Source organism: Phragmites australis, chromosome 15 (assembly GCF_958298935.1).
Source record: "Phragmites australis chromosome 15, lpPhrAust1.1, whole genome shotgun sequence".
Taxonomy (NCBI): domain Eukaryota; kingdom Viridiplantae; phylum Streptophyta; class Magnoliopsida; order Poales; family Poaceae; genus Phragmites; species Phragmites australis.
The window spans coordinates 2,733,109-2,745,330 of NC_084935.1; the positions used below are offsets into that span (position 1 = coordinate 2,733,109).

General features: G+C 47.1%; 2 protein-coding genes across 2 annotated transcripts; both read right to left on the reverse strand.

Annotated features, from left to right (window-relative positions):
* Window positions 1-826: 826 nt before the first annotated feature.
* Window positions 827-1,331, reverse strand: LOC133892990 (cytochrome P450 709B2-like). Its single transcript, XM_062333971.1, has 2 exons — window positions 1,206-1,331; window positions 827-1,132 (listed from the first exon to the last, which is right to left on the reverse strand). Exons 1-2 carry the CDS (start codon window positions 1,329-1,331, stop codon window positions 827-829), a joined length of 432 nt encoding a protein of 143 aa, XP_062189955.1.
* A 2,384-nt stretch (window positions 1,332-3,715) lies between these two features.
* Window positions 3,716-5,910, reverse strand: LOC133893159 (cytochrome P450 709B2-like). Its single transcript, XM_062334130.1, has 3 exons — window positions 5,475-5,910; window positions 5,152-5,375; window positions 3,716-4,960 (listed from the first exon to the last, which is right to left on the reverse strand). Exons 1-3 carry the CDS (start codon window positions 5,746-5,748, stop codon window positions 3,914-3,916), a joined length of 1,545 nt encoding a protein of 514 aa, XP_062190114.1. The 5' UTR covers window positions 5,749-5,910; the 3' UTR covers window positions 3,716-3,913.
* Between the last annotated feature and the right edge of the window lie 6,312 nt (window positions 5,911-12,222).

Sequence of the window (12,222 nt, forward strand, 5' to 3'; positions counted from 1 at the left end):
TCCATAAAAATATACGGGCACTCCGCAAAAATATACAGACACTCTGCAAATCCCAGTTAACTCCAATTCTGCAAATTATCCGAACACATGTGCAGATCCTGCGCACACCCAAGCAATCGAAAACTTGACAAACCAAATCGACAACCTTATCATTCACTCATCACATATAAACCAAGGCACATTTCAACTTGATTTCTCATAATTTATTCACTTTTATTATCCACCCTCATCATGTATCCTCCTAGTCTCAATACCGGCTGTAGATATAGAATCCATTTTAATAATTAAAATAAAGAAGTTAGAAGAAAAATTAGCAGATAATCTTTTACTCTCTTTTTATATCTTATTTAAAATCAAACTACAATATTATTTCCAACGCATTCGTTCGGTAAAGCTCTTATGATATATCTACATCTTCGTAACTTAGTTTATACTTGGCGGTAACATATATAATATTTATGTTTTTTTATAATATACGGACACTTAGCCAATAAATTTTAACACGCGAGTGTTGCATCACAGTACGAGGCCACGGTCACGCCGCTCGCGCAGTAGTGCACACTACGTAGGTACAGCTTCCATCTCGCTTTCGTCGTCTCGTGATTCATAGGCGCCAGAGGTTAGATGGATTGTGTCGTATGGTTCGACAGTGATAACAGCGTCTTGTTTTAACAATTCGAATTCGGTAATGTGTTTTTTGATGAAAATTCGGTGATGTGTTTATCCAGGGCAAACTAAACACGCGAGTAGGTAGGTCTTTGCCTACTAATACGAATGTACCAGTTTGTTCAACGATGACTTTTATAGATTGATCGACCATTTCGCACTACGCCTCGATGCCACTGACGATCATAGGGAGCCCGTACTTAGGCCGTAGCGTGATCACGTCGGTCGGCGCGTGGACGTACTTCGGCGAGAGCGACAGCGAGAACCGCTGCAGGATCGCGGCGACCACGCCTCTCACCTCGATCATCGCGAAGTTCTGCCCGATGCACGCCCTCGGCCCGCTGGAGAAGGAGAGCAGTGCGCTGAGGTGCTTCGGCGCCTGCTTGGTGGCCCCGCCGTCGAACCTCAGCGGGCCGTTGAACTCGCCGGCGTCCTCGCCCCAGACCGCGGGAGGTCGCGGCTGCCCCTGCCATGACGCCGGCCACGGGGCGGTTGTAGCTTCTAGAGGTCGGGACTCGGGAGCGCCTTGCGCTACATGCCTGCCGCAGCAGCGCCGCGAGCTTGTCGGCACGGAACCTGAGGTCGGCACACGCGGCGCGGAAGCTCCATATGGCGACGCAATGCTCGGTGACCTCGTCAGTTAGCTGGATAGCGCACACCAGCATCGGCTTCACGCCATCCCTAAGCTCTCCCCATCCTCCCACTCGAGCATGATAAATCGGATGGTGTTGATGGCCTTGGACTCAAAACGATATGGATTCGACTCATTACACTTTATATTGGATTTGGAGTGAGCAATGGATTTTCTTTGGTAGGATTTGAATTGGATTTCACTGTTTGGTTTTGGATGTACATCCAATCCCACCTGTACCCACGAGCGTATCTATCAATCTCGACAGGCGAAGAGATAACGTCGATTAAATACTAAAAATGGGAGAATCTTTCGTGCATGCATGGGTGACAGAGACACTTCGCTCTCCAAAGTCAGAATTCCGCTATCTTACGCAGAGACTTTTGGACATAGCGCATGTGATCCGTTGCTGTCTCGACTCGCGACCCGGTCTCTGCAGACGTCCAGCATGGCAGATGGCCATCGGCCGGTGTCAAGCTGACACGGCCTAACGACTGCAGTTGATGGTTAACAAAGATGCGATTTGGTGACTGTTAATGAAGTATATATTGTGCATGTGCCTACACGAACTAACATGAATCATGCTTTTGGTTGTGGAAACTCATTTCTTCAACTCAACAATTTAGATTCAATTTCAGTAGGAAAACGTGTTGTTACCCAGGAAAGCTGCAGGTTCTCCAAGCCATCCATCTGAACCTTCCGCGAAGCTGGCGAACAGAGACTTGATTTAGATTTGACGTTGCCTTGGTTTTCCAGAAACTTGCATCCGTCTCTGTTCAGTGTTCAGCCCGCAGCTGCTACGAGGACGTTGGAGTACTGATAGTTTGTATATTTCCTCTCATAAAATTTGGGCTCATAGTCCAATGACAAAGTCCTAGAAGAAGATCGAGCTGATCGGGGTTCGAGTTCTCAGTCTCGTATAAACCTTACCTTCAATGAAGGTCGTGAAAATAGATTTTATTATTAAAAAAAGAATTTGGACAACAAGAGAAGTTTAGAAGAATATTTTGGTCAAACTGAAAAACATTTAGCCTAACATTGGTGCAAAAGTGAAACTTTTTGTTCAACCTGCTGCCAGAGGAGGATCAGTGGAGGGGGGCTCTTCTTCGCAGCCAATGAAAGCACTCCTTAGCCCCCAAACAACTTTGTTTTTTTGCCATGGATGATGGAGAGAAGATGAAAAAAAGAAGAAGAGAAAGAAAAGAGGAGGAAGACATAGGTGTATGAGCCATTCTACCTGCTCCTCTGCACCCGCCATGCTGGAAAGTGAGACTTAGTGCGATCTACTCGGTGCCGGTGCAAAATGCAATTTACCCTTTACAAATATGCATCCTAGGACATCGAGGTTGAGCTTGAAGTGAAGGGCACTATTGAATCCGAGGATAAGGATTTAAGCTCCCTAGCTGTGACAATGGGCCACAAGTCATTGATGGGTCATGGCCAGATGGTTTTTGTGGTCAATTTGTTGTCCGAACCTCCGGTACTGTTTGAGAGAAAGTCGTGTGACTTCATTTTGAAGATGAGAAAGTTCCTTTTACTGATGATGGCAATAGCAAGCTTTCACGTTGTGTTGCTTCTGTTGAAGTTACGTTAATGGAAAGCTGAAAGTTTCTGTCAAGGCGCGGCAGGTTGATAACAACATTGAGGAAAAAGATGAGGTTTTCACGCCTTAGGAAGCCGATGGGAGGCTGGAAGCTGTGGGGAGAAAGAGGAGGTTTTTATGTTTAAGATCATCTCTAATCATATTTTTTTATTTCGTTCTCTTTCTGATTTCTCTTCTCGTTCTATTTATTTTTTGTCATCCTCAACGTTTTTTTCGAAGGGATTCGTCAAGGAAAAAGAGAGATAATCCCGTCCTAGAGGGAATGGTTTTGAAAATCCCTTCGTGACGAAAATTGTGAATAGAAATTATTGGAACACTGAAGGGAACGAAAATTCCTTCGTTAAAAGATTATTATCCACGAAACGACTTGCTTGAGGATGGTCTAAGGAAAGCGGATGAAAGCTACTTGGAGAAAGAGGAGGTTCACACCTACAGAAGCCGATCGCTATGTGCAAAAAGAGGTGGATTTCACGCCTACCTAAAGAAGCCGATAGAAGCTATGGTATGCTTGACAATTGCTTATGTAAAATGGAAGTTACTGTTGCATGATTACGTGCAATAACCTTGCTTAGTGCTTACAAACGATTCACTTTGTTGTATGGAAAAATTGTTACTACTTATTGTTGTTATGCGCCTGAAAAGTTCTCCCTCCACACTCAACAAACCATGACCGTGCGATCTGCATACGAACTGTCGTTTCTTCAACCTCCAACTGCCTAGTAGCTTTTCTTCTCCGACCACTGCTTCGCTCCCCCACCCTATCCTCCATCATCTTCTCCGGCGTCCTCCCGCCGCCGAATCCGTGACAAACCATGTTCAATCCAACAATCAAGATTATATATATTCTCCTTACATGCGATTTATGTACAAATGAAATACATTACAAACCATGCGACAACAAATGAAGTAATGAACAAAACTTATCTAGAGTACAACGGAGTGGCAAACCATCTACCCAACGAAACCAAAATGTTGCTCCTGGAAGCATGCATGCATGACACGAGTAGGTGCACCTACACCCCCAGCCTCTTGAGGACCATGGGAAGACCGTACCTGGGCCGGAGCGTGAGCACGTCCATGGGCGCGTGCACGTACTTTGGGGACAGCTCGAGCGTGAACCTCTGCAGGATCATGGCGACCACGGCCTTGGCCTCGATCATCGCAAAGTTCTGCCCGATGCACGACCGCGGCCCGCTGGAGAAGGATAGCAGCGCGTTGGGGTGCTTCGCCGCCCTCGTCACCCCGTTCTCGAACCTCTCGGGCCTGAACTCGCCGGCGTCCTCACCCCAGACCTCCTTGTCGCGGTGGATCGTCGCGATCGGGATCGACAAGATCGCGCCCTCGGGCACCCGGAAGCCGCCGAGGTCGAGGTCCGAGCTCGCCTTCCGCTGTATCAGCAATACCGGGCCGTAAAGTCGAAGGGTCTCGAGGAGGAACATGTTGACTAGCCTGAGCTTGTTGAGCGCGTCGCCGGTGGGCACCTCGTCGCCGCACTCCCGCCGCACCTCCTCCCGGAGCTTGTCCTGCCACTCCAGGTGCGTGCTCAGCAGGAACGTGGCCCAGGTGAGCAGGTGCGAGGTGGTGTCGTGCCCCGCGAAGAAGAAGGTCTTGCACTCGTCGATGATCTCGTCCATGCTCAGGGCCGGGCTCTCGCCGTGCTCCGGCGCGCAGGCCTCCAGCATCAGCCCGAGCAGGTCGTTCCCGTATCCCACGGTGTCCTTGGTGGCGAGGCGGCTCTTGATGATGTCCATGAGCATTCCCCTCACCTGCTTGTCCAGCTTCCATGTCTTGAGGTTCTTCTCAGTTGGAAGGTACCTGAACCCTGGGACCTGGACATCGAAAACGGTGGAGAATGCGAGGAACTGGAGCTCCCTCTGCGCCAGAAAGACTTGTTTCCCCTCCTTGTAGCTGCTCCCGAACGCCGTGTGCGAGATCACGTCGGCGGTGAGCTCCTCGAACCGTCTGCTCAGTTCGACCTCCCCCTCGCCGCCCTTGGCCAGCTGTGCCTCCCACTCGGACATCATCGACTGAGCACAGTCAGACATGGTCGCCGTCATCATCTGACACGTAAAATAATAAAAATGGCTCAATAATTAGTTCAGAGAAAGCCCCACACGTACGTCTGACTTGAGAAACACAAGTCTAAACACAAGTCTAAGTACAACACGTCAACACGTGTTGGTTTTAAGTAGGTTCCCGGATAAACACTAACACTTGCGCGCGCTCCGTACAACCGTATGTGCGTACGTACCTTGAGCTTGTCCATGTCGAAGGCCGGGTGCACGACCTTGCGGTGACGCTTCCACTCGTCGCCGTCGGTGAGCACGAGCCCCTTGCCAAGCAGGCGGGAGATGTGCGGGTTCATGAGGTTCTTGGGATACAGGCCCGTGCGGTCAAAGAGCACCTGTTTCACCATGTTCACGTCCGCCAGGCACACGTTCGGCCTCGCGCCGGTCCAGTACACGAACGTTCGCCCTGCAAGCAGCCGCAGCACATGGCACATAAGAACACAACACGAGCTAACACAACGTAGTGCAGATCGGACGTCAAAGCAACAGGTGATCTGTCACGTACCGTAGAGCGGGATCCACTTGCGGAAGTGCGGCTGCACCATGGGGATGAAGTCGTGGTCGTCGACGTCCAGCGTGACGCCGGCGCCCGCGGCGCGGAGCCGCTTGATGTCGCCGAGGTTCCCGACGAAGAACTTGTAGTCCGGACCGCGCACGCCCTGCGCGCGGAGCTTCTTGGTGATGGCGTAGGGGCGCCACACCAGGTGCACCAGCGCGTTGAACGCCCACGACGCCAGCACCGCCGCAGCGGCCGCGGCCACCATCCAAGCCAAACCCATGGTCACCCTTTGCCGGCTCCGGACAGCTCGAATCTGCACACCGTGCCGCCGGGAAGGAAACTGTTTGACTGCTTGCTTGCCGGGTTGAGATTCTGAGACTGGTTTCGATGAGACTTGGAGAAGCTCGATCGTGTTTGTTTGCGTGGAATGGTGAGAGCTCCAAGCGGGATGGAGGAGGTATTTATATTGCGTTCTTGTGGCCGGTTTGACGTTCTAGATGGAGCCGTACGTGGAGCTGCAGCCGCTTGGCTGCTTGTGCTTGGTGGCCACGCGTGGGCTGTCGGGTCGAGAGGGCGAGGTGAGATCAGCGGTGATGTCTGCAATTTTTGCACCGACGTGCACCAGCTGCAACTCTCACATGCGCTTTTTGGCTGCACCCCTGAAGTCCACGTCGCCATGGATCGGAGAAGCCGCGTCGCGCTTGCGGCTTCTGGATGAACTAGCCACCTTTATCGATGCAGCTAGTGGTATGCGCGGGTGAGTGATTAGTTTCATCACGTTGCAGTGTTAGTATTCAAATCCTAATGAAACACGAACCACTTAGTGCAATGCGTGGCATTTTTATTTTTTAAGTAGAGAAAGACCATACAAATACTTATTTTTTCATGCTTCCTAATCTTACGGCGGCTGAAATCGCACACTCAATTTCAAACCCTCGAGTAAACACTAGTGAGTTTACAGTAGGATGTAGGGTTCGGGATTTCGGGGTTCATCGGTGACTCCGGTGGTTAGAGAGCGGTTAGATGGCAATCGAACCGGTGGGAGACAACGGGGATGCCATAGGAGATGAGAGGAGATGGGTGGCGCGGGGCAGAGCAGCTGAGGAAGAGCATGAAGAACAATGCGCTGGAGATGGAATGTATAAGAATGTATTAAACCATCATATTGAGATTGGATGGTTTAGATTCATCAGCTATTTTTTTTAAAAAAAAACAGGTAATTGACGAATAGCATCCGCTTATCGATAAAAGAAGAAGATGCTTGTGCGCTTATGGCTACTAAGGATAAAAGAAAAAGATGCTTGTGCGCTTATCGATAAATCGCACTGGCCCGGTTGGAAAGGAATTTTTCACTAGCTCGTGTAGACGTATGTCTTATTAAATTTGTTCATTTTACATTGAAATTTGTACCGGATGATAGGTGAAAAAGAAATTATAAAATAAATAAGAAGGTCAACAGATAAATAAATACGAAACGGATGAAAGAAGCAGATAATATATGTTATGCGTCTATAAATGCATGTGAAATTGCACTTTCAGGTTAGTGACTGCATCTATTCTGGAATCGCAAGAGCAATTCCATTTCTTGTCGAACGGATAAATACTTCTAGAAGGTGGCGGTAAAGGCTAAAGGGGCTGAGAAAAGAACGGCGCGTCGAGGCTAGCAGAACTGCAGTGCAGGTGCCTACCTGCTTCGAGCTCGTACAAATGCTGACCTAGTTTCTGATGCCATCCACGATTAGGACACTGGACACGGGGTCCTCTGCGGTAGGACTGGACCGGCAATGAACCGGTCATACCTCGGGTTCACTTCTCCATTCGTTTGTTCACCGGTCGAACCGGTGGTTCACTGGGTTAATTTCTTCCCTCTACTTTTCTCCTATCTAATAAAATCCTTTAAAATTTAAATAATTACACACTTTTATTATCCACTTTCGTCCTCTACCATCCGACATTTATCATCTACGGATATAAGACTCATTTTACTAATATAAATAAATAAAAAATAGGAAAATTAGTAGATATTTTTTTTCTTCTCATTTTTCGAATCTCATCTGAAATCAAACTATGTCATTGCTTCTGTTCGGCAGTGCTCCCATGACGCATTCATATCTCCAAACTATAAGTTTGTAATTGATGTTACTGTTGAATAAAGTGCGAATATATGAGCATATATATCAATATTCCATAGAGGAAAGAGCTAGAGTATAGCAACAAGACTCCAATACACATGATAGCACAAAGTAGTGACTGCAATATAACAGATAAACAAGTACTAATCATGTGAACTCTAGCAACTGAAACTGAGCAGGGAGGATAGGAATTAAACATAACATTGTTCTCAGATTTATTTTGCAACACTTGGCTCCAGGTCTCATAGAACCTGCTCCCTAAACATTGCAAAATTGCATATCACCAATTGAGTTAAGTCTAAGTCTCAACTAGCTTCAGAACATGTATATAAATAAAATCAAAGTCTGGACAGACATAAACAGTGCTGCTGTACTTATCAAAATCAGACATTCAGAAGAGATACAATCAGATCATACCATCTACATAACAGTACCACCTTCATCAATATACTGAACAAACATTTCAAAGGGACCATGGACCAGCTATAGCCATAAGGATGATCTGAGCCAACATATCAGAGACCATATACCAGATATAGCAATAAGAATGGTCTGAGCAAGCAGCAGCACTGAACTAAGAAGTCATATACAAGTCTGAAGCTACTTTACTTAGACTACACCACAATTTCAATGCATGTAATCATCACTGAACTAGAATTCCAAGCCTCTGAACAGATCAAAGAAGAAGTAAAGATACTCACAGAGAGATGCAATCAAAATCCTGAATAACAGAGGCTAGGCACGGCTCATCGGCCGCTGTCCCAGAAAACCTATCACCCGTCGTTGCCGGTAGTGAGAGGAGATCGGAGATACAAAGCCCTACCACACTGCGACGGCACGTGTGGGCAAACCTCGGCACTGCAGCTCAGAATACCACCAGTTCTTACTTCCCAGCACCAGCCGCACCGGCCACAGCCCGACAACCGCTCGAGCTCAAATCCCCAGTGCACAGCCAAGAAGTAAAACACAAAAGATGGAAGGGAAAACAAAAGATGTGAGTCAATCTCATGATCTGCGCACCCATTGGAGAAAGGAGGAGATAGATATAGGGGTTCAGAGGAGCACGAACATCCCGGGGATGAGAACCCCTTCCGATCCAGCCGCGCTTACCTCCAGCTGAATGATTCCATTCGGATCTGGCGGCCAACGGCAACAGGTGCACCTCCAGGACCACAAATCCCGCAGGACTCGGAGCGAAGGTAGCCGCCGTCAGCGCCCATTGCCCGAGCTACCCTTATCTCTTCCCCTTTTCCTTTTTTTTCTTTCTCTACTTTTTCCCGATACCCTAGCAGCCAGCTTTTATACAGAGAACAGGCGGGCCAGGGCCGAAAGAAAAGGGCTGGGCCAAGCAGCAGAACTTGAGGCCCAAAAAGAGATTTCTCACATTAAAATTTCCATAAAATACAACATTCCCCACCAAAAATTTAATGTTGGAAGTATCCGGTTTCATATACAGGATTTCAGAAACGTGTACCTTTTGGGTTTGAACACAATCCCTAGTTACATAGATTTTGACTCAAACAGACAGAGGAGGATTACACCTTGATCCTCTATCTTGGAGTAAGAGCTTCCACCCATGTAACACCCTGTACTAGGCTGCTAAGCCTTTAGTTCTCGGGTTGGACGTTATGGTCATGTCCGAGTACCTTTATTCATAAGTGTCATTTAGAGAAGTACCCGTCTTCTCTATTGTTGCGACCACACAACCACACTTACATAGGTGAATTCTCCTAGATGTCCTGTAGGATGACATCTGATGCTCTTGGGCATCAAATTCATTAAGAGCCAACGGCTCACCCTCTCCTACAGAAGAGCAAAGCAGCAAATGGGATCAATTTGCTCTCATATTAACACAGCTTGTTATCCTAGAGCCTAGTTCACGGGATCTCCGATCTCCTAGGATAGGTTACTGCCGACGTGAACATTATCGGTGGGTAATAAACCCATTCCTCTTGATGCTGCCTGAATGACTGTTCTAGCCATTCCTTTTGTGAAAGGATCAGCAAGATTCCTTTCAGACTGAATATAATCCACGGCGATTATACCCGTCTCTAGTGCATGCCTTAGCGACTTGAGTCGCCGTTTTATATGCTTCGAAGACTTCATATTATCTTTCCTACTTTTGACCTTAACCAGAACGGTTTGGTTATCGCAGTAGGTGAGAACAGCCGGAATTGGCTTGTCCAATATTGGCAGGTCAGAAAGGAGTTCTCTAATCCATTCTGCCTCTACGGCTGCTGAGTCTAGCGCCACTAGCTCGGCCTCCATCGTGGAGCGAGTAAGGATGGTCTGCTTGGATGACCTCCAAGATACTGCTCCGCCTGCTAGAGTGAAAACATATCCACTCGTAGCCTTCATATCATCCGAGTCACTGATCCAGTTGGAATCACTGAATCCTTCTATGACTGCAGGATGGCCAGAATAGTGGATCGCAAGGTTCTTTGTTCCCTTCAGAAACTTGAGTATCCTCTCCAGTGCTATCCAATGATCATCTCCTGGGTTGGACGTATAACGACTCAACCTGCATACTGCATAAGAGATGTCTGGCCTGGTTGCACTGGCCAAGTACATGAGGGAACCTACCACCTGTGAATACTTTAACTGGTCTTTTCCATGGCCTACTTTTTTCTTCAGCTTGGCATTTGGATCATAGGGCGTGGCTACAGGCTTACAGTCTGTCATACCGAAACGTATAAGAACTTTGTCCACATAATGAGATTGACTAAGAGTTATCCCATTCTCGCCCTTTAGGAGCTTGATGTTTAGAATTACATCAGCTTCTTCCAGATCCTTCATATCGAAGTTCTGAGATAGGAAGGACTTAGTTTGGTTAATCATTTCCAGGTCTGTCCCAAACAGCAATATGTCATCCACATATAAACACAGAATAACACCTCGACCCCCACCATAGCGATAGTACACGCACTTATCGGCTTCATTAACACAGAAGCCGACTGAAGCTAGTGTAGCATCAAACTTTTCATGCCATTGCTTAGGGACCTGTTTGAGACCATACAGGGATTTGATTAACCTGCATACTTTACCCTCCTGTCCTGCTACCACAAAACCCTCTGGCTGATGCATATAAATCTCCTCATCCAGCTCTCCATTCAGGAAAGCGGTCTTAACGTCCATCTGATGCACAAGGAGATTATGCGAGGCTGCCAGTGCTAAGAGCACACGGATAGTGGGTAACTTGGCCATAGGGGAATAAGTATCGAAATAGTCTTCTCCTTCCTTTTGCGTGAAACTCTTAGCCACTAATCGGGACTTGTACTTTTCTATAGTACCATTGGGTCTGCGCTTTCTTTTGAAGATCCATTTGCAACCGACCGGCTTGCAGCCAATTGGGAGGTTTGCTAACTCCCAGGTCCCGTTAGTGATAATCGAATCCATCTCACTACGAACTGCTTCCTTCCAGTACTCTGCTTCTGGAGAAACGTATGCCTCTGAAAGGTTTTGTGGTTCATCATCCACGACATAGGTGACAAAATCATCTCCCAATGATTTTCCAGTTCTTTGCCTCTTACTCCTCCTAAGTTCCAGATCAGGAACCGTGTTATCAGCACTCTGAGGAACATGATCATCAACTAAAAGATCATGGGAACCAGTCTCCTTCGCTCGCATAGGAAAGATGTGCTCAAAGAATGTCACATCCCGAGACTCCATTATCGAGTTAACGGCAATGTCTGAGACCTCAGAATGGATCACTAAGAATCTATAGGCTGTGCTCTGGTGTGCATACCCTAGGAAGACACAGTCGACAGTCTTTGGTCCTAATTTCCTTTTCTTCGGCAGGGGAACATGAACTTTAGCTAAACAGCCCCATGTGCGAAGATAGGATAGATTCGGTTTCCTCCCCTTCCATCCTTCATAAGGAGTTACCTCGCGATTCTGAGGAGTGACCCTGTTCAGGACATAGTTAACTGTGAGAACAGCCTCACCCCACCATGAGTTAGCCATACCAGAACTTTGTAACAAGGTGTTTACCAAGTCACAAATTGTTCGGTTCTTTCTTTCGGCTACTCCGTTGGCCTGAGGTGAGTATGGTGGCGTAAATTCATGGATTATGCCACTTTCTTCACAGAATTCGGAGAAATCCTTGGGAATATATTCCCCACCTCTGTCAGACCTCAGTCTCTTTATTGTCTTCCCCAGTTGGTTTTCCACCTCGGCCTTATAGATTTTAAAGTATTCTAATACTTCATCCTTTGTTCTTAGCAAATAGATATAGCAGAACCTAGTTGCATCATCTATGAGAGTAAAAAAGTATCTCTTGCCACCCTAGGTTAATATTCCATTCATCTCACAAAGATCAGAATGGATCAGCTCAAGTTGCGAGATGCTTCTCCCCTCGACCGTGTGAAACGGTTTACAGGGCTGCTTAGCTTGCACACACACCTCGCACTTATGACTCTTATCATATTTATATGAAGGAATAAGATCCATCTTGCTCAAACGCACAATTGCTTCATTATTAACATGACATAAGCCAGAATGCCAAATATCAATGTTCTTATTAGAATATGAAGAATAGAAAATGTTTGCAGAGCTATCAAGAATAGAAATGCGGAACATGCCTCCGCAGTCATAGCCTTTCCCTACAAACGACCCACACTTGG

What these genes read in the sequence shown, in the direction of transcription:
- LOC133892990 (XM_062333971.1), bottom strand. Translation starts at nt 1,331, where the DNA reads ATGCTGGTGTGCGCTATCCAGCTAACTGACGAGGTCACCGAGCATTGC. An exon ending in TCGCGGCGCTGCTGCGGCAG is followed by an intron (nt 1,133 to 1,205) that starts GCATGTAGCGCA and finishes GCGTCATGGCAG; the next exon opens with GGGCAGCCGCGACCTCCCGC.
- LOC133893159 (XM_062334130.1), bottom strand. Translation starts at nt 5,748, where the DNA reads ATGGGTTTGGCTTGGATGGTGGCCGCGGCCGCTGCGGCGGTGCTGGCG. An exon ending in CAAGTGGATCCCGCTCTACG is followed by an intron (nt 5,376 to 5,474) that starts GTACGTGACAGA and finishes GGCTGCTTGCAG; the next exon opens with GGCGAACGTTCGTGTACTGG. An exon ending in TCGACATGGACAAGCTCAAG is followed by an intron (nt 4,961 to 5,151) that starts GTACGTACGCAC and finishes TTTACGTGTCAG; the next exon opens with ATGATGACGGCGACCATGTC.